This window comes from Triticum urartu, chromosome 1A (assembly GCF_056163025.1).
Source record: "Triticum urartu cultivar PI428250 chromosome 1A, HENAU_Tu73, whole genome shotgun sequence".
NCBI lineage: Eukaryota > Viridiplantae > Streptophyta > Magnoliopsida > Poales > Poaceae > Triticum > Triticum urartu.
This window is the reverse complement of record NC_141873.1, coordinates 237344717-237362747: the sequence shown is the minus strand read 5'-3', so window position 1 is coordinate 237362747 and position 18031 is coordinate 237344717. Positions and strand designations below refer to the sequence as shown.

The 18031-nt window shown below is 47.8% G+C and overlaps 1 protein-coding gene and 1 pseudogene across 1 annotated transcript in view; both read right to left on the bottom strand.

Annotated features, from left to right (window-relative positions):
• HAG1 (histone acetyltransferase of the GNAT family 1) overlaps positions 1–18031 on the bottom strand; it is a 32922-nt gene that overhangs the window by 13576 nt on the left and 1315 nt on the right. Inside the window, exons 5-9 of the mRNA XM_048717432.2 lie at positions 17769–17937; positions 17448–17491; positions 17224–17323; positions 8984–9052; positions 8445–8499 (exon numbers count right to left, since the gene is read on the bottom strand). Coding sequence (XP_048573389.1) covers positions 8445–8499; positions 8984–9052; positions 17224–17323; positions 17448–17491; positions 17769–17937 — 437 coding nt within the window. The remainder of the gene's footprint in view (positions 1–8444; positions 8500–8983; positions 9053–17223; positions 17324–17447; positions 17492–17768; positions 17938–18031) is intronic.
• Positions 5791–6511, bottom strand: LOC147990693 (uncharacterized; annotated as a pseudogene).

Here is an 18031-nt window from a genome sequence, read left to right as displayed (position 1 = left end):
GTATTGTTTGTTGCACTTTGCCATGCCATGCATAATTAAACCAGACATGCATCATACTTGGTTGTGCATCATGCCATGTTTATGTGATGGTTGTTTACTATGTTGCCTGCTTCTTTCCAGGTAGCTTCTCTCGTTAGCTTCAGTTCCGTTCCGGAGTTATGAGGATCCGTTCGACTACGTCCGTTTGTCTTCTTCATGGACCCGTTCTTCTTCCTTGCGGGATTTCAGGCAAAATGACCATACCCTCAAAACACTTCTATCTTTGCTTGCTAGTTGCTCGCTCTATTGCTATGCCGCGATACCTACCACTTGCTATATCATGCCTCCCATATTGCCATGTCAAGCCTCTAACCCACCTTTCCTAGCAAACCGTTGTTTGGCTATGTTACCGCTTTGCTCAGCCCCTCTTATAGCGTTGCTAGTTTCAGGTGAAGTTTAAGTTTGTTCCTTGTTGGAACATGAATTTGTTGGGATATCACAATATCTCTTACTTAATTAATGCATCTATATACTTGGTAAAGGGTGGAAGGCTCGGCCTTATGCCTGGTGTTTTTTTCCACTCTTGCCGCCCTAGTTTCCGTCATACCGGTGTTATGTTCCTTGATTTTGCGTTCCTTACACGGTTGGGTGTTATAGGGACCCCTTGACAGTTTGCTTTGAATAAAACTCCTCCAGCAAAGCCCAACCTTGGTTTTACCATTTGCCTCACCACCACCTACTTTTTCCTTGGAGTCGCGCTCCCGAGGGTCATCTTTATTTTAACCCCCCCCCCTCCCCCGGGCCAGTGCTTCTCTAAGTGTTGGTCCGAACCGAGCCGCCTGCGGGGCCACCTCGGGGAAACTCGAGGGCTGGTTTTACTCGTAGCCTGTCTCATCTGGTGTTGCCCTGAGAACGAGATACGTGCGACTCCTATCGGGATTGTCGACACATTGGGTGGCTTTGCTGGTCTTGTTTTACCATTGTCGAAATGTCTTGTAACCGGGATTCCGAGTCTGATCGGGTCTTCCTAGGAGAAGAAATATCCTTCGTTGACCGTGAGAGCTTGTGATGGGCTAAGTTGGGACACCCCTGCAGGGTTTAAACTTTCGAAAGTCGTGCCCGCGGTTATGTGGCAGATGGGAATTTGTTAATGTCCGGTTGTAGAGAACTTGACACTTAACTTAATTAAAATGAATCAACCGCGTGTGTAGCCGTGATGGTCTCTTTCCGGCGGAGTCCGGGAAGTGAACACGGTTCTTGTGTTATGCTTGAACGTAAGTAGTTTCAGGATCACTTTTTGATCACTTCTAGTTCACGACCGTTGCGTTGCTTCTCTTCTCGCTCTTATTTGCGTAAGTTAGCCACCATATATGCTTAGTGCTTGCTGCAGCTCCACCTCACTACCCTTTCCTACCCATAAGCTTAAATAGTCTTGATCTCGAGAGTGTGAGATTGCTGAGTCCTCGTGGCTCACAGATACTTCCAAACAGTTGCAGGTGCCGATGATGCCAGTGCAGGTGACGCAACCCAGCTCAAGTGGGAGCTCGATGAAGATCTTGTTCGTTGTGTTGTTTTGTTTCCGATTGATCAGTAGTGGAGCCCAGTTGGGACGATCGGGGATCTAGCATTTGGGGTGGTCTTTCTTTATTTTGGTTCCGTAGTCGGACCTTTGATTGTACCTTGGATGATGTATGATATATTTATGTATTGTGTGAAGTGGCGAGTGTAAGCCAACACTTTATCCCTTTCTTATTCAGTACATGGGATGTGTAAAGATTACCCCTCTTGCGACATGCCTACCATGCGGCTATGCCTCTAAATTGTGCCCCGACACGTGGGAGATATAGCCGCATCGTGGGTGTTACACAATGGTAGTGGAAGAGCACACAACACAGAAAGAAGATGCATGTGCGAGATGGGACCAATATAGGAAACACCATCAAGAGTTAGCGAGCAGTGAGGAAGATGCATACCTGACGAGAACATTGTATCTGTTTTATTTAGATGAGATAAGACAGCAGCTAGACGGTATAGTAGACCATGGAACGGGAGGAACAGGAGCACCACGTAGCAGCAGGAAGCAACTGGTATGTGAGGACAACAGCACATGTGCAAGAAGCAGCAGCGGACAAGCATGCAGGAAAAAGGCAGTCGTTGTCCACGAGCGTGGCGGAAGGCATGCATGCTGTAGAACGAGAGGCATACCCGCATACATGTGGTTTGGTGTGTCTGGCGGCTCACTTCTACTCCGGTGTGTCACACACGCATATAACTCTGGTTGCTTTCATCTAGGTCACACACATGGGCTTGGGCCCTATACCAACAGTGAAGATGGGCTAGGCCCTCATACCAGTCAACACTCCCCCTCAAGATGGGCTAGGCCTCTTGTCACACGCTGAACTGCATTCTCTAGTTCCCAGTCCTTTAGTCAAGCAATCTGCAATTTGTTGTCCTGAACTCACATACTCTATCTTGATAATCCCAGCATCTAGTTTTTCTTTGATAAAGAATTTGTCAATCTCCACATGTTTGGTTCTATCATGTTGAACTAGGTTGTTTGCTATGTTAATTGCCAACTTGTGGTCGCACCATACATTCATACAACTGGTCTTCAATATCTTCAACTCTCCTAATAGATTTCTTGTCCATAACAACTCACTCAATCCCTGAGACATGGCTCTGTATTCAGCCTCTGCGGTTGATTTGGAAACAACAGGTTGTTTCTTGCTTCTCCAAGACACTAGATTTCCTCCTGCGAAAACACAATGGCCTGAGGTTGATCTCCTGTCATCCAGACAGCTAGCCCAATCAGCATCACAATAATCATCCACGACAAGGTGTCCATGACTCTTGTATATCAATCCTTTCCCAGGAGAACCCTTCAAGTATCTCAGGATTCTATATACTGCCTCGAGATGTTCACTCCTAGGCTCATGCATATATCTGCTCACAACACTTACTGCAAATGCAATGTCTGGTCGTGTATGACACAAGTACAACAATCTTCCCACCAATCGTTAATATTTTTCTTTATCCACCAGATCACCTGATTGGGCAGTCACTTTATGATTATGATCAATTCGGGTTCCAGCAGCTCGACAACCCAACATGCCAACATCACAGAGGAGATCCAAAGTATACTTTCTTTGAGAAAGAGCTATTCCTTTTCCAGACCTTGCCACTTCTATACCAAGGAAGTACTTCAGTCGACCAAGATCTTTAACTTCGAATGCCTTACTCAGACACCCCTTTAACCTTGCTATCTCTACGTCATCATCGCCGGTGATAATGATGTCATCAACATAAACTGCAAGGATGGTCATTTTTCCTTTAGTGTTTATAAAACAATGTAGGGTCACCATTGCATTGTTCATACCCCATGCCACACACAGCCCGTCTAAACCTGTCAAGCCAAGCTCTTTGAGACTGTTTCAGCCCATAAAGAGCTTTCTTTAGCCTGCATACCTTACCAGCAGTCTCAGAAGTTGAGAACACAGGTGGAATATCCATGTATACCTCCTCCTTCAAGTCCGCATGCAAGAAGGCATTCTTCACATCAAGTTGGTGTAAAAGCCACCCGAAATTTGCTGCACAGGAGATCAGAATCCTCACAAGGTTCATCTTTGCTACCGGAGCAAAGGTCTCATCCTAGTCAATGTCGTAGGTCTGGTTGTACCTTTCAATCTTCCCTTCTGCATTCTGCTTCACGGTATACCCACTTGCAGCTAACTGCCTTCTTTCCTCTTGGAAGAGGTAATGTATTGTTCTTACTTAATGCCTCCAACTCCTCCTCTATCATAGTTGCTCGCCACTTTGGATCCACTTTGGCTGCCTTCCAATCAGTTGGAAGAGACACCAGCTGAAGAGAAGCAACAAATGATTTGTGGGCTGGAGATAATGCTTCATACGAAACATAATTTCCAATATCATTGGCATCGAACCCACACTTTGGCTCGGGTATCCCTGCTTTTTCTCGAGTACCTTTTCTCAAAGCAATTGGCAAGTCCTCTGTGTCAACTGAGCTTGCATTGCTGCCTTGTTGCTCCCCCTGCATCTGTGCTGGCTGCTCCCCCGGAATATCACCCTCAATTGGTTGCTGCAGTACTGAATCGACACCACTACAATTATCATTATCACTATCACTGCTTTCCCCCTCTTGACCAATTTCCGGTTGGAGACATTGGTCAAGTTCTTCAAACAAGACGCTTAGCTCAGTTTTCTCACCATAAAAGGGTTCCAATTCACGCAACGTAACATCCATGCTCACAAATGTCCTCCTCTCAGACGGACTCCAGCATTTGTACCCTCTTTGTCCTGAAGAATACCCAATAAAAATACACTTGACTGCCCGTGGATCCAGTTTGTTGACTGATGGCCTGTGATCACGAACAAAACAAGGGCAACCGAACACCTTGGGAGGAACTGGGAATTTGTTTTCTGTGAAAACCAACTCACACGGTGATTTCATACCCATCACCCGGGATGGTGTGCGGTTGATCAAGAAGGTGGCCATCATGACAGCTTCACTCCACAGGAACTTGGGCACATTCATGGTGAACATCAATGCACGGGCCACCTCCAGCAGGTGGCGACTTTTCCTCTCTGCCACCCCATTTTGAGGAGGTGTGTCCGAGCAAGATGTTTGATGCAAGATGCCCTTGTCTGACATGAAGGAACCAATGGCCTTGTTAACATATTCGGTGCCATTGTCAGATCTGAGTGCTTGAATTTTCACATTAAATTGAGCCTGAACAAGTGCATAAAAGACTTTGAAACACTGAAACACTTCATCTTTATGTTTCATAAGATAGACCCAAGTCATCCGAGAATGACAATCAATGAACATAACAAAGTACTTCATACCACTGACAGATAACACTGGACATGTCCATACATCAGAGTGGATCAACACAAAAGGAGAGATGCTCCTGATCCCTTTACTCACATACGAGTTTCTGGTATGTTTAGCAAACTCACACGCATCACATTTCAGCTTGCTCTTGTCCACACCACTCATTACATCAGGAAATACTTGATACATTTTGTCAAAAGACACATGTCCCATCCTACAGTGATGGATCAATGCTCTAATCTCCTTATCCTCCAGGCCCGACATGCTGCGGTCCATGTACCACAGCCCCCTACGCCTTGTTCCAGTCCCAAGACTCCTGCCCGTCAATCTCTCCTCAATCAAGAACACAACCTTTTCAAGAATTATCCGGCAATCTATTTGGTCAACCAAAGCACTCAAGGACACTAAGTTCACAGGAAAAGCGGGCACATGCAACACTGAGGATAATTCAAGACTCGGCATGCAGTTGACTGTCCCAACACCTATGATGGGTTGGGTTGTGCCATCTGCTATGTGAATGTTTTTCTGATGTGCAAGAGAGTGTGGAACATAAGATGTAAACTCATTAAAGTCTCCAGCAACATGTTGTGATGCTCCAGAGTCAAGCACCCATTCAGAGTTTATTTTATGGGTTGCGATTGATGCGTGTTCAACTTACCTTCATTTGTATCAACAAAGTTGGCATAGCTGGGAGCAGTCTCCTGTTCTCCTACAGGCTGCTTCCCTGCAGCTTAAGCAGCTACATTTGCCTTAGGAGCATTCCAATGAGTACTCCAAGAACCGCCACTCCCATTCCGACCACAACTCACATTCCAACCACCTCGGCTGCTACTGCCACCACTGTACCCTCGGCCTCTGACGTTCCTAGGTCTGATATGCCCTGGTTGACCACAATTGTGACACACCCCTCGCTGGTCAGCCACCCTGTAAGCAGATTCATTTCCAACTCCCCTTCTCGACTACAAGCGTACCTCTTCTTGGGACATCGCAGCAATGGCCTCATCAAGGGTCACAAGTGTCGGCTGATGTAGCATTGCAGCATGTCTACTCTCATAAGCTTGATCTAGGCCCTTTAGAAACTGCACCACACGCCTGCGCTCAACCCACTTCCTGGCAAGCTCCATGGACTCTGCATGTGGAATCTCAAGGGGATCACACTGATCCAGATCTGCCCAAAGGTGTTGCAGCTCATTCACATACACCAGCACGCTTCTGTCACCTTGACGAACAGCATGAATCTTGTCTTCCATTTGAGACATGAGCATCGGGTTTCCCTTACCGGAATACCTTGTGGACAACATGCTCCACACAGCAGAAGCAGTTGGCAATGCCTCAACAGACATGGCAATGGATGGAATCAAGGAGTTCAACATCTAGGCCAAAACTAGAGAGTCGGTGACACTCCACTTCTTCCATTCTGGACTCGCCTTGTCAGACAGTTCTTCAACCGTTCCAAGAACATACTCCATCCTTTGTCTTCAAGATCAACAAGGCGCGCCTCGACCAGCTCAGGTAGCTGCTCCCGCCATTCAGCTTGACATCATTTGGCATGAGCTCAAGCTTGAACACCTGATCCATGTGGGGCACAACGATGGCGCCACTTGCAGGAGGTAACCCCTCGGCCTTCGCAGTCATGAGCTGCGCAAGTTTCTCTAGAGCAGCAATGAGTTCAGCCCCCATGATTGCCTCCCCTCTTCTTCTTCAATCAGCAGCGTTAAAAAAAACTTACACCAACAGCACCCAGCACCTTCAAGCAGCAGCACCACCTGCAGTTCAGCCAGCCTCTTACACCAACAGCACCCAGGACCTTCAAGCAGCAGCACCACCTGCAGTTCAGCCAGCCTCCTCTGGCGAGCAGCAGCAATGTCACCACCTCTTCTTCCTCTACCAATCCTCAGCAGCAGAAGCACAAATGACTGTACTAGATCGAGCCAGTGCCCCCAACAGCAACCGCACCCTTCTCTCTGCCGCAGCTACAAGCAGCACTTCTCCACTAGCACCAGCGGCGATGCTGCAACAGCTCCACATGCACACACCTCACTGCACCTCCGCGCAGCCGTGCCACGTGCTCCTCTAGTTCCCGCGCAGCCCGCAGCCTCCAGCAGCACGCAGCCAGCCGCCGGTCACCTCCAGTTCCAGCGTCGCCCGCAGCGCGTGCTCCTCTCCAGCAGCCCGCGCCCAGCTCCGCCGCCTTCGTCCTCCGCCGGACCCCGCCGCCTCGCTGGCGACTCTACCGCCGGCGCCTTCCTCTGTCGCCCCAGCTCTCCGATACCATGTAGAACGAGAGAGGCCTGCCCGCATACATGTGGTTTGGTGTGTCTGGCAGCTCACTTCTACTCCGGTGTGTCACACGCGCATATAACTCTGGTTGCTCTCATCTAGGTCACACACATGGGATTGGGCCCTATACCAACAGTGAAGATGGGCCAGGCCCTCATACCGGTCAACACATGCACATTGGCATAAAGTAGCAGCTCTTGGGTGGAAGGACGAAAAGCAGCCACGGGCGTTGCCCATGTCCATCCAGATCAATCTTCGTCGGCTGGAGCAGCAACCTTCATATGCAGCCGAGCACTGGCCCGAGCGGAGAGCGGGGAGGCTGACAAGACAGCCGGGTGTCTCTCGATCTGGATGAGGAAACATCGATGGAGAGCAGGCCGGCAGAAGCGGCGATCTGGAATAGCGCTGCCATGCGGACTTCAATCTTGAGAGTTGAGTCAATGCTCACTGTCGGGTCTGGCGGACGAATCCGGCAGGCGGCGGCGGAGCTGCGCATCCAGGAGCAGCGGCCGACGAAGGTCAACCGAGTCAATGCAAGACGCGGACCTGCGCGTCCAAGAGCAGCCGGATTGAGGCAGCACGTTAAGGAGCAACAGCAGATCTGACGCACATGAGCAGGCGGTGAGAGCCGAACGAGGCGGACCGAGAGGCAGCCGTGCGGCCCGTTCTAGAGACGTGGAGGCGTTGACCATCGGGAAGAAGACCGAAAAAAAAACGATCGATCTGGAACAACGCCGCCATGCGGGCTTCGATCTTGAGAGCTGGGTCAATGCTCGCTGTCGGGTTTGGCAGACGAATCCGGCGGACGGTGGCGAATCAGGCAAGCGGCGGCGGAGCTGCGCGTCTAGGAGCAGCGGCTGACGAAGGTCAACCGAGTCAATGCAGGGCATGGACCTGCGCGTCCAAGAGCAGACGGATTGAGGCAGCACGTTAGGGAGCAGCAGCCAATCTGACACACGTGAGCAGGCGGTGAGAGCCAAACGAGGCAGACGGAGAGGCAGCCGCGCAGCCCGTTCGAGATGATCGAAAGAAGACCGAAAAAAAATCGATCATGAGGCAAGTTGCAGTGCCAGAGAGGACCTAAACCTAGGCTCTAATACCATGTTATGAGAGAGAGAGAGAGATGCATGCATGCATATCTATACTCTTAGACCAATACTATCTTCCTAACAATTAACACCAACTTAAGTTTTTGAGTTGGTTTAAGACGTCCAGCTGTAGCAGGCTAAGAAAAGCGTGAATACATATGGTGTTCAGGATAGACAGGACTATCAGAACACATAGGTATAGGGCGCGAGCAAAGGAAAAATGATCTGGACAGAATATTACTTACTCAACCCAGGGATATCTTCTGGTTTCATCAGTCTTCTTGGAATACCAGCTTCTTTCTGAAAGAAAGAAATGGACTCGATGAACACCATGTTGAACAACCTGATACAGAAGTGTGCAAGGACATCCGAATATGTAACTTATTTATCTTTTCTTCATTTTTGCATGTCTAGTACAGAACCCAAAAGGACAAACGTAATGAGACAAATAACACACAGTAAACAAAAAATCCCATATTTACCACGAAAGATGTCATTGATTAATACTCAAGCTTTACTCGCTACAAAGGTAGTTATTCCAAAATGAAAACAACATGCCCAGTATAAGACAGAATCATCTATGCAACAGACCAAATTATATGCATTCATGGGCATAGGGCAGAACTATTCACTATCAGCAGTGAAAAATAGAGATGAGATATATTTTTCAAGGAAATCTAAGAAAAATAGTCCCTTTTTACCTAGCACCCTCATAGTTTTCCATACCAACAATTTTTTATACAGCACAATTTCCACCGGAAACATTGCCTTAGGAAAAGCTAACCTTTTGAAAATCAATTCCTGAATAAACAATATGGCAGTTAGAAAGCTCTCTGATCTTCTCATCAATTGCCTGCAGAGTTCAGTCATTTGTCATATTGGATGCTAGAAGGATGAAAACAGAAGTCATAACATGACAAAATGGCAATATTCATCAGGAAACTGGAAGTTGGAAAATGGAAGCAGGACGGACTAAAACTTGAAATTGAGGTAAACAAGTGAGAACTGGTAAGTAAAAATTAACATTTGTGTTTTGCCAATTTCTAAGTCAGTTGGGCTGGCAATTAAGTAATGTGTATAAGCTAACAAATAATCTACATGCCTACTGGAATATCACTCAGATGTAAATCTGTAATATTAGTAGTACAATTAATTCCCTGTGTCCAAAACAAAAAGAGAAGCATTAACATATATCAGTGATATAACTATGCCATGTCACTTGTTATGGGCCTTATGGGTTATGGCCATGGGTTCCATTTCCTGATGCTTTGTGTGGAATTCCATCCTTACGGTACAGGGACAGGAAATTCTGAGTGCATTATGGGAACCCGAACAACAGCAACGGTGGGGAACGGAAGGGCGGCTCCCTAAGCTAGTTATGGGGTGTGGCGAGTAGGGAGAAATATATCGATAGCAGTGTATCAAGGTCTTTCTTCAACACCCCCCCCCCCCCCAGGACATCTCTGTTGCTTCTTGCCATCCTGCCATTCCTACTTGTTACTGAAAATCTTCAGAAAAGACCTATTGTTAGTGTCGTTTGACTAAATATTAAAATGATTGAACCAAAGGCTTATACATACTAGTGTTTGACCTAGACTTATTTTAGAGCATTGTGCTGTGAGCTGGATTGACCAGTCATTACAAATGTCCTGAACATGTCACGTTAAGTTCCTGAGAGGGTAGTTATGGGAGGTGGGAGAGCGAGGGCGAGGATGTCTGGGCTTCGGCGTCGTTGTGCCAAGGAGGAAGAGATAGGGCTGCGGAGGTAAACTCCCTTTTTATGTGTTTATTATTCAATACTCCCCAACAGCATTGATCGCCAAGCTTTATTGATAGCTGGCTCCTAACATAATCGTACTAGGACTCCCATCTTTCCTAACTAACACGATTTTTCACAAAGCTAACTGACGTGGGAATAAGGCAAAGGCAACTAAACAAATCTAAAGGAAGGCTAATCTGAGAGATGGTTTGGTTTGCATCCACGGTGGTGTGCCTGGGCAACAGTGCTGCCTGGTGTGGTCATGAAATATTCATGAAATTTTGCCTGGTCAGGCAGCCCAGACCTAAAGGCGTTTGGTTGCTTGCCTGGCCTGGAGAGTTTTCTAGCTTCTTAAAACAGCACATTAGCCAGTCCACCAATAACTATTGATGTAGTCAGCGTCCCATACAGCTATTTATGGTCACCAGGCATGGGATTCGGTGCGTGTGGACCAGGCTAACCACTACCTGGATTCTCCTGCCAGGCTAAGTACTTCTTTTGGTCACTCAGGCCAGGCTACCCCAGGTCCCTCAAGGATGGTATCCAAACAAGTAGATAGAAACAGCCAGATGCTCCAGGCCAGGCTCGATGGCAGCAGGTCAAGAACCAAACTGGCCTTGAATCTGTGTAGGACTCTCCTACTGTGTCCCCCTTTGGCTTGGCATGGCGGGTGTAATGCTGGCTCCACATCACATCACCTCCGCCTCCTCCACCTCCATCAACAGCTCGTCCTCGAGCTGAAATGCTGGGTACATCTTGGAACTCTTTGAGGTCCTCCCAAGAAGCTTCAGATGCTGCACTGTCCGCACTGTGTACTAGGATCTAGCGAGCACCTCGACTGAGGCAAACCTTAAGTGCCTTCAGAGGTTTAGGAACAACTTTGCCATGGTGAACTTCTGGAAGGAGAGGTGGTGCCTTCAGAGGTTTAGGAACAACTTTGCCATGGTGAACTTCTGGAAGGAGAGGTGGTGCTGTGGGGGGTTCTCCATGGAAAGCCCTGAGCTGACTGACATGAAACACGTCGTGAAGCCGGGAGCTGGAGCCGATACTAGACCAACTTTCTCGGTCATTATCCATGGAAACCTGTAGAGAGCTTGCCCCGTTTGACTCCTAAGAATGCCACTAGGCGGTGGTTGGAGCGTAGCCAGACCCACTGGTCAACCATAAAGAGAACTTCGTGATGGTTGGCATCATAGAACTTCTTGTCACGCGGCTGTGCTTGGAGGAGATGGTTCCTAACTTCACGAATGAACTCATCACAATCCTTGGCTAAGACCTCCACGGCTTGCACACAAGCAGCACCTGGCTGATAGGAGTGCATTGCTGGGGGATCTCAGCCAAATACCACCTTCTTCTTGTCACGTGGCTGTGTTGGAGGAGATGATTCCTAACTTCACGAATTAACTCATCACGATCCTTGGCTAAGAACTCCACGGCTTGCACATGAGCAGCTCCTGGCTGATAGGAGTGCATTGCTGGGGGATCTCAGCCATATAGCACCTTAAATGGCGTATCATGGAGTGTTGTCTAGAAGGAAGTGTTATAGCAGTATTCCGCCCAAAGGCAGCCCTGCTGTAGTCAAGTGTGTGGCCTGTCCCCAGTCATGCAGCGGAGATACATGACAATAATACAGTTTACAACTGTGGGTGAAAGGCTGAACCCATGTAGAGGTGTACACTGGTCAAGCGAAATAGTTCAGACCAAAAGTTGCTGGTGAAGACCGGTTCCCCATTGAAGACGACAGACTCATGTAGGCCATGTAGACGGACAATCTCTGTGCAGAAGGCCTGTGCTACAGCCGCAGCAGTGTATGGGTGGGCAAGCAGTATGAAGTGTGCTGCCTTCAAGAAGCGATCCACCACTGACAAGAGCACAGTCTTGCCACGGAATTTGGGAAGGCCCTCGATGAAGTCCATGGAAATGTCTACCCACACTTGAGATGGCGCCTGAGGTGGTTGTACAAGGCCAGCTGGCAGCAACTGCTCAATTTTGTTGCGCTGACAAATGGTGCAAGAACGAACAAATTCCTCCACAACAGCACGGTCCCATGGCACATGGAAATCACGGCAGAGCCGATGCAGAGTCTTTTGTATCCCTTCGTGCCCTGTGTGTGGCTGCCAAGATAGCAGGCAACAAGTGGGAAGTGTCCAACACATAGACCCGATTGTTGAATGTAATAAAACCATCGATGTATCCCCACTTGGCAGCCAGCTCACCAACCTCGAGCTTCTGGTGCAGCGAGACCAGGGTTGGATCAGCCGCTGTTTCAGCCCGCAGATCCTCATAGAGGGTAAATGAGGGGGACTGAGATCATTGTTCAAGAAGGCGCTATTAGGCGCTCGCCTAGGTGCGCATAAGCGTTGGGCGTTGGCATAACGCCTCGCTTTGGCCCTAGGCGCTCAAAAAAGCGGCCGGAGAGGTTCTCCGGCGAGGAATCACATTCCTCAGGCAAGAAAGCAATCTCCCCTGCGAGGATTCGTCCTTGCCGGCGAGGATTCGTCCTTGCCGGCGAGGATTCAACCACTCTGACGACGAATCGAGATTCTCCGACGAGGGATCGAGCTTCTCCGGCGAGATATCGATGGAGGGGTAGAGGAAGAAGGAGAGAGGCCGCATTATGCAAAAGGGAGAGAGGACGAGGGGAAGAGGCGGTGTGAGGACGAAACCTAGCTTTCTGTCGACTGTGCACATATTAGAGGTTTAGTAGGAGAATAGGAAGATGGGCATGTGGTTTAATGGGCTAGGCCAGTCCATCAAGCTTATTTCTTCAAGTTACAGTACTAAACGCCTAATTTCGCCTAATCACGCCTAAGCTAGAAAAGCACAAGTAGGTGGCCAAATGCATAATTAACGCCTAGCGCTTTTTTGAACTTTGACTGAGATTGCCAACGATGCACCATGGTCCTCCTCCCGGCGACAGAGAGCATCTGGCACCGTGTTAAGTCTTCCTGGCCTGAACTCGACGACAAAGTCATACCCGAGTAAAATTTGCTAACTCAATTGTTCTGTGAGATTGTTGATAGGCGCTGATCAAGCATGTACTTCAAGCTGAAATGATTTGTGCGTACCCGAAATGACCACCCCCATAGATATGGCCTCCAATGCCACATAGCATGGACTAGCCAAATGAGCTCACGCTCGTAAGCCGCCAACTTGGCATGGCTCGCAAGCCACCACTCCTTCTCCCTGATGGAGCACCGCTCCAAATCTGGATCTAGAGGCATCAAAATGGACGACAAATGGCTTGGTGAAGTTTGACATGTGTAGCACCAACGAAGAAGTGAGTGCCTCCTCCTTTAGAGCCTCAAAGGCACTCATCGCATTGTTCGTCCAACTATAGCCCTCTTAAGGAGGTTGGTGAGGGGGGCGGTGATGGAGCCAAAGTCACACATGAACATGAACTTGCAATAGTATACTACAAGGCGAATGAAACCATGAAGAGCATGCACCGTCAGTGGCGTCGGCTAGTCCTTGACCACCTGAACCTTGGTTGGGTCCATTGCGACTCCTACCTCAGAGATGATGTGGCCCAAGTATGCCACCTTCGATGCACATGGAGTGTTTGAGGACCAATTGATGCTCCTTCAAAACCTGGAAAACTGCACGAACATGGCACACATGGTCAGCCATGTTGGACTGTGTAAATGAGGATGTCATCAAAAAATACGAGGACAAAGTGCTGGAGAAGTGGTCATAGGACGGTGTTCAGGAGCACCTGGAACATTGTCTGTGCGTTGGTAAGGCCGGTGCGTTGGTAAGGCCGAATGGTGTAACCACAAACTCAAAAAGCCCCTGATGCATCCAGAATGTCGTCTTGTGGATGTCATCATCGTGCATGCGCATTTGATGATAGCCTGAACAAAGATCCAGCTTAGTGAAGAATCGGCCCCACGAAGCTCGTCCAGAAGCTCATCAACCATCGGGGTGGGGAACTTGTCCTTTTCACCTCCGCTCATTGAGAGCACGATACTCATGGTAGGGTAGAGGTGAAACCCATAAGATCTCGCGACCAACTCATGGTTTTGGCACATGGATAGCAAGCTTCCACGCACCCTTGTCCATAGCTAGTTCTTTGGTGATACTCCAATCCTTCAGATCTCTCTTTACGGACTCCTCCCATGTTAAATTCAGTCTACCCTGACCTTTCTTGACATTATCCGCACGCTTTAGCCATCCGCTATCCGCTATGCGCTGGAGCTTCTGGAGGCCTGCGCTGAATATGCCCAAACCATCTCAGACGATGTTGGACAAGCTTCTCTTCAATTGGTGCTACCCCAACTCTATCTCGTATATTATCATTCCGGACTCAATCCTTCCTCATGTGGACACACATCCATCTCAACATGCACATCTCCGCCACACCTAACTGTTGAACATGTCACCTTTTAGTCGGCCAACACTCAGCGCCATACAACATTGCGGGTCGAACCGCCGTCCTATAGAACTTGCCTTTTTAACTTTTGTGGCACTCTTGTCACAGAGAATGCGAGAAGCTTGGCGCCACTTCATCCATCCGGCTTTGATGCGATGGTTCACATCTTCATCAATACGCCCATCCTTCTGCAACATTGACCCCGGTGTCCTTCTGAGGCACCACCTGCCCATCAAGGCTAACCTCCTCGTGCCTAGTAGTAGTGAAACCGCACCTCATGTACTCGGTTTTAGTTCTACTAAGCCTAAAACCTTTCGAATCCAAGGTTTGTCTCCATAACTCCTATTGACCCCCGTCCGGCTATCGTAACTAGCACCACATCATCCGCAAAGAGCATACACCATGGGACCCTGGTGCGGTCCTGTCTTAATGTGACCTCATCCATCACCAAGGCAAAAAGATAAGGGCTCAAAGTTGTCCTCTGATGCAGTCCGATCTTAATCGGGAAGTCATCAATGTTGACATCACTTATTCGAACAGTTGTCACAACATTACCGTACATGTCCTTGATGAGGGTAATGTACTTTGCTGTCACTATGTGTTTCTCCAAGGCCCACCACATGACATTTCGCGGAATCTTATCATAGGCCTTCTCCAAGTCAATGAACACAAATGCAAGTCCTTCTTTTGCTCCTTGTATCTCTCCATAAGTTGTCGTACCAAGAAAATGACTTCCATGTTCGACCTCCAAGGCATGAAACCAAACTGATTTTTGGTGACGCTTGTCATTCTTCTTAAGTTGTGCTCAACGACTCTCTCTCCCATAGCTTCATTGTATGGCTCATCAGCTTAATTCCACAGTAATTAGTACAACTCTGAACATCCCCCTTGTTCTTGAAGATTACTCCGTCTCCATTCTTCTGGCATCTTGTTTGCCCGAAAAATGAGGTTGAAAAGCTTGGTTAGCCATACTATAGCTATGTCCCTGAGGCCTTTCCGCACCTCAATGAGGATACAATCAGGGCCCATCGCCTTGCCTCCTTTCATCCTTTTTAAAGCCTCCTTGACCTCAGACTCCTGGATTCGCCGCACAAAACGCCTGCTGGTCTCATCAAAGGAGTCCTTCAGTTCAATGGTAGAACTCTCATTCTCCCCATTGAACAGCTTGTTGAAGTACTCCCGCCATCTATGCTTAATCTCCTCGTCCTTCACCAGGAGTTGGTCTAATCCGTCCTTGATGCACATTTGACTTGGCTAACATCCCTCGTCTGCCTCTCTCGGATCTTGGCCATCTTATAGATGTCCCTTTCGCCTTCCTTCATACCTAACCGCTAGTAGAGGTCCTCACATGCTTAACCCCTTGCTTCACCGACAGCTCGCTTTGCGGCCTTCTTCGCCATCTTGTACTTCTCTATGTTGTCTTCAGTCCTATCCAGGTATAGGCGTCTGAAACAATCTTTCTTCTCCTTAATCGCCTTATGGACATCATCATTCCACCACCAGGTATCCTTACCTTCGCTTCTTCCCCTGGACACTCCAAACTCCTCTGAGGCCACCTTACGAATGCAAGTCGCCATCTTCATCCACACAATGTCCTCATCCCCTCCTTCCTCCCAAGGGCCCTCCTTGAACACCTGAGCTACCTCCCCCTTGAGCTTCCACCACTTCGTTCTAGCAACTTTGGCATGCTTATCCTGCTGGACACGAATCCGAAAGCAAAAGTCTACAACCACTAGCTTATGCTGAGGGAGAACACTCTCTCCAGGTATCACCTTACAATCTAGGCACGCACGCCTATCTTCTCTTCTCGAGAGGATGAAATCAATCTGGCTAGAGTGTTGACCACTACTAAAAGTCACCAGATGTGATTCTCTCTTTTTAAAAAGGGTGTTAGCAAGATAATCAAGCAAAAACGCCAAGACTTATCTCGTTTCTTCACAAGTAGTACTAGAGAGGAAAACTCAGAATGACTTGGGAGAATTAGTCTGTGTTCTAGCATGTCAATACATTGCAAGGCTGCCTTCTAGGATGAAAAAACTTGGCTACAGCAGGGCTGCCTTATAGGATGAAAAAACTTGGCTCGCCTCGTACCATCTGACAGGCAAGGCAATTCTATAGTAGTGTGAGCTTGAAATCGAGTCAACCAGGGTAGTGAATCCTCCTTGCTATCGTAGATTGCAAATTCCAGTTTATGAAATTTTGGCATGGCGCCGCCTGCCTTCTTGGAGCAATCACCATACTAGGAGTTGGTGTCGTTGGAGTGCTCAGCCTCTGTTTTGGTTGGGGCATTAGACGAAGCAGACATTTCCAAGTGAGCAATGGCGCATCGCTGGGCTAATGCCTGCTGCTTGAGGTCATTGATGTCGGTCTCAATCTTCTCAAGCTTGAGGTTCAGGTTGGCGTCCGTGGTGTTCCCCAGGAGCTTCTTCATGTCATCAAAGGTAACGGGGGAACCCATGGTAGCGGATGCGGAGCCAAGGATCTGACCTCCTAATACCAAGTTGTCACATGTTAAGTTCCTGAGAGGGTAGTTAGGCTTTGGTACCATTGCCCTTTGGCTTGGCATGGCAGGTGTAATTCCGGCCCCACATCACAAAACAACTCACTATTCATTAACCACCTGACTAAAGGCCAGTAAATAGAATATACCGGGTAAACAGATGGTTAACCCGGCCTCTTAAAACCTGTTGACCACCTGGTTTTGCATACTCAAAGGGGGGCGGGCTGTTATGGGTATTTTGCCGGGTACCCGGTCTAATAGATCTGCTTCTAGAACATTGCACCTACTTTACTAGTGTCTTAACATCACATCTACATGTTTTCAATTGGAGGGTTGGCAGGAGCTAATTACTCGCAGTTCATGGTCAGGGCAGCTATTAGTCTGGCACTACACCTGTCTTTGGCGCCGAATCATTGTTGCTAGATCAACATACGGAAGCTTTTGATCAATTTTGCACTCCATCAGTATTCCTCCATCATAGTCCTTGATGTACCTAGAACCAGCAAGCTGTTAATATGTAAGGTACAATTAGATAGATCAATAGCATACTCTTTAGGGAACATAATAACCTGACAAGCCAAAATAATTTACAAAGATATGCTGTAGACCAGACTTACCCCTGCCATCTTTCTTTGTCGAATGTGATCTCCTTTGTGAAACCCTGCAAATGGAAAATAACTATTTATGTCCTTTTCTATAAAAAAATATTCATTTTGTGAGGCTGAGGTGTAACTTCATTTTATAATGGATGGGAATTTAGTTTTTCATGTTAGACTATTCATTTTCCTTTGTGAAATCCTGCAAAATGGAAAATATTGATTTTATAAAATACATGATGCTTCAAATATTCACACATAATAAATGGGACTTTAGTTTTTTAGCACTAACACATGATACATAAATTTTAGAGTAAGTTATACAAGGTCAGATGGCCACACCTGCTTTACAAAATAACCAACAGCATTGTTATCTGCATAAGTTAAGAAATGAGTGAGGCCATCAGCATCTCGGGCATGTTGCTTCAGATGATTCATTAGCCTTGTTCCGTAGCCTTTAACTTGTTCATCAGCTGTAATTGCACAAAATGCTATTTCTCCGAACCTCTGGCTACAGTTTTTGAAAGCACGATTAGGCCACTAACTAATGCACCAGGCTTCTGACACTAACTTATGAAGCAGAAAAGGAAGATCACTGACATGGT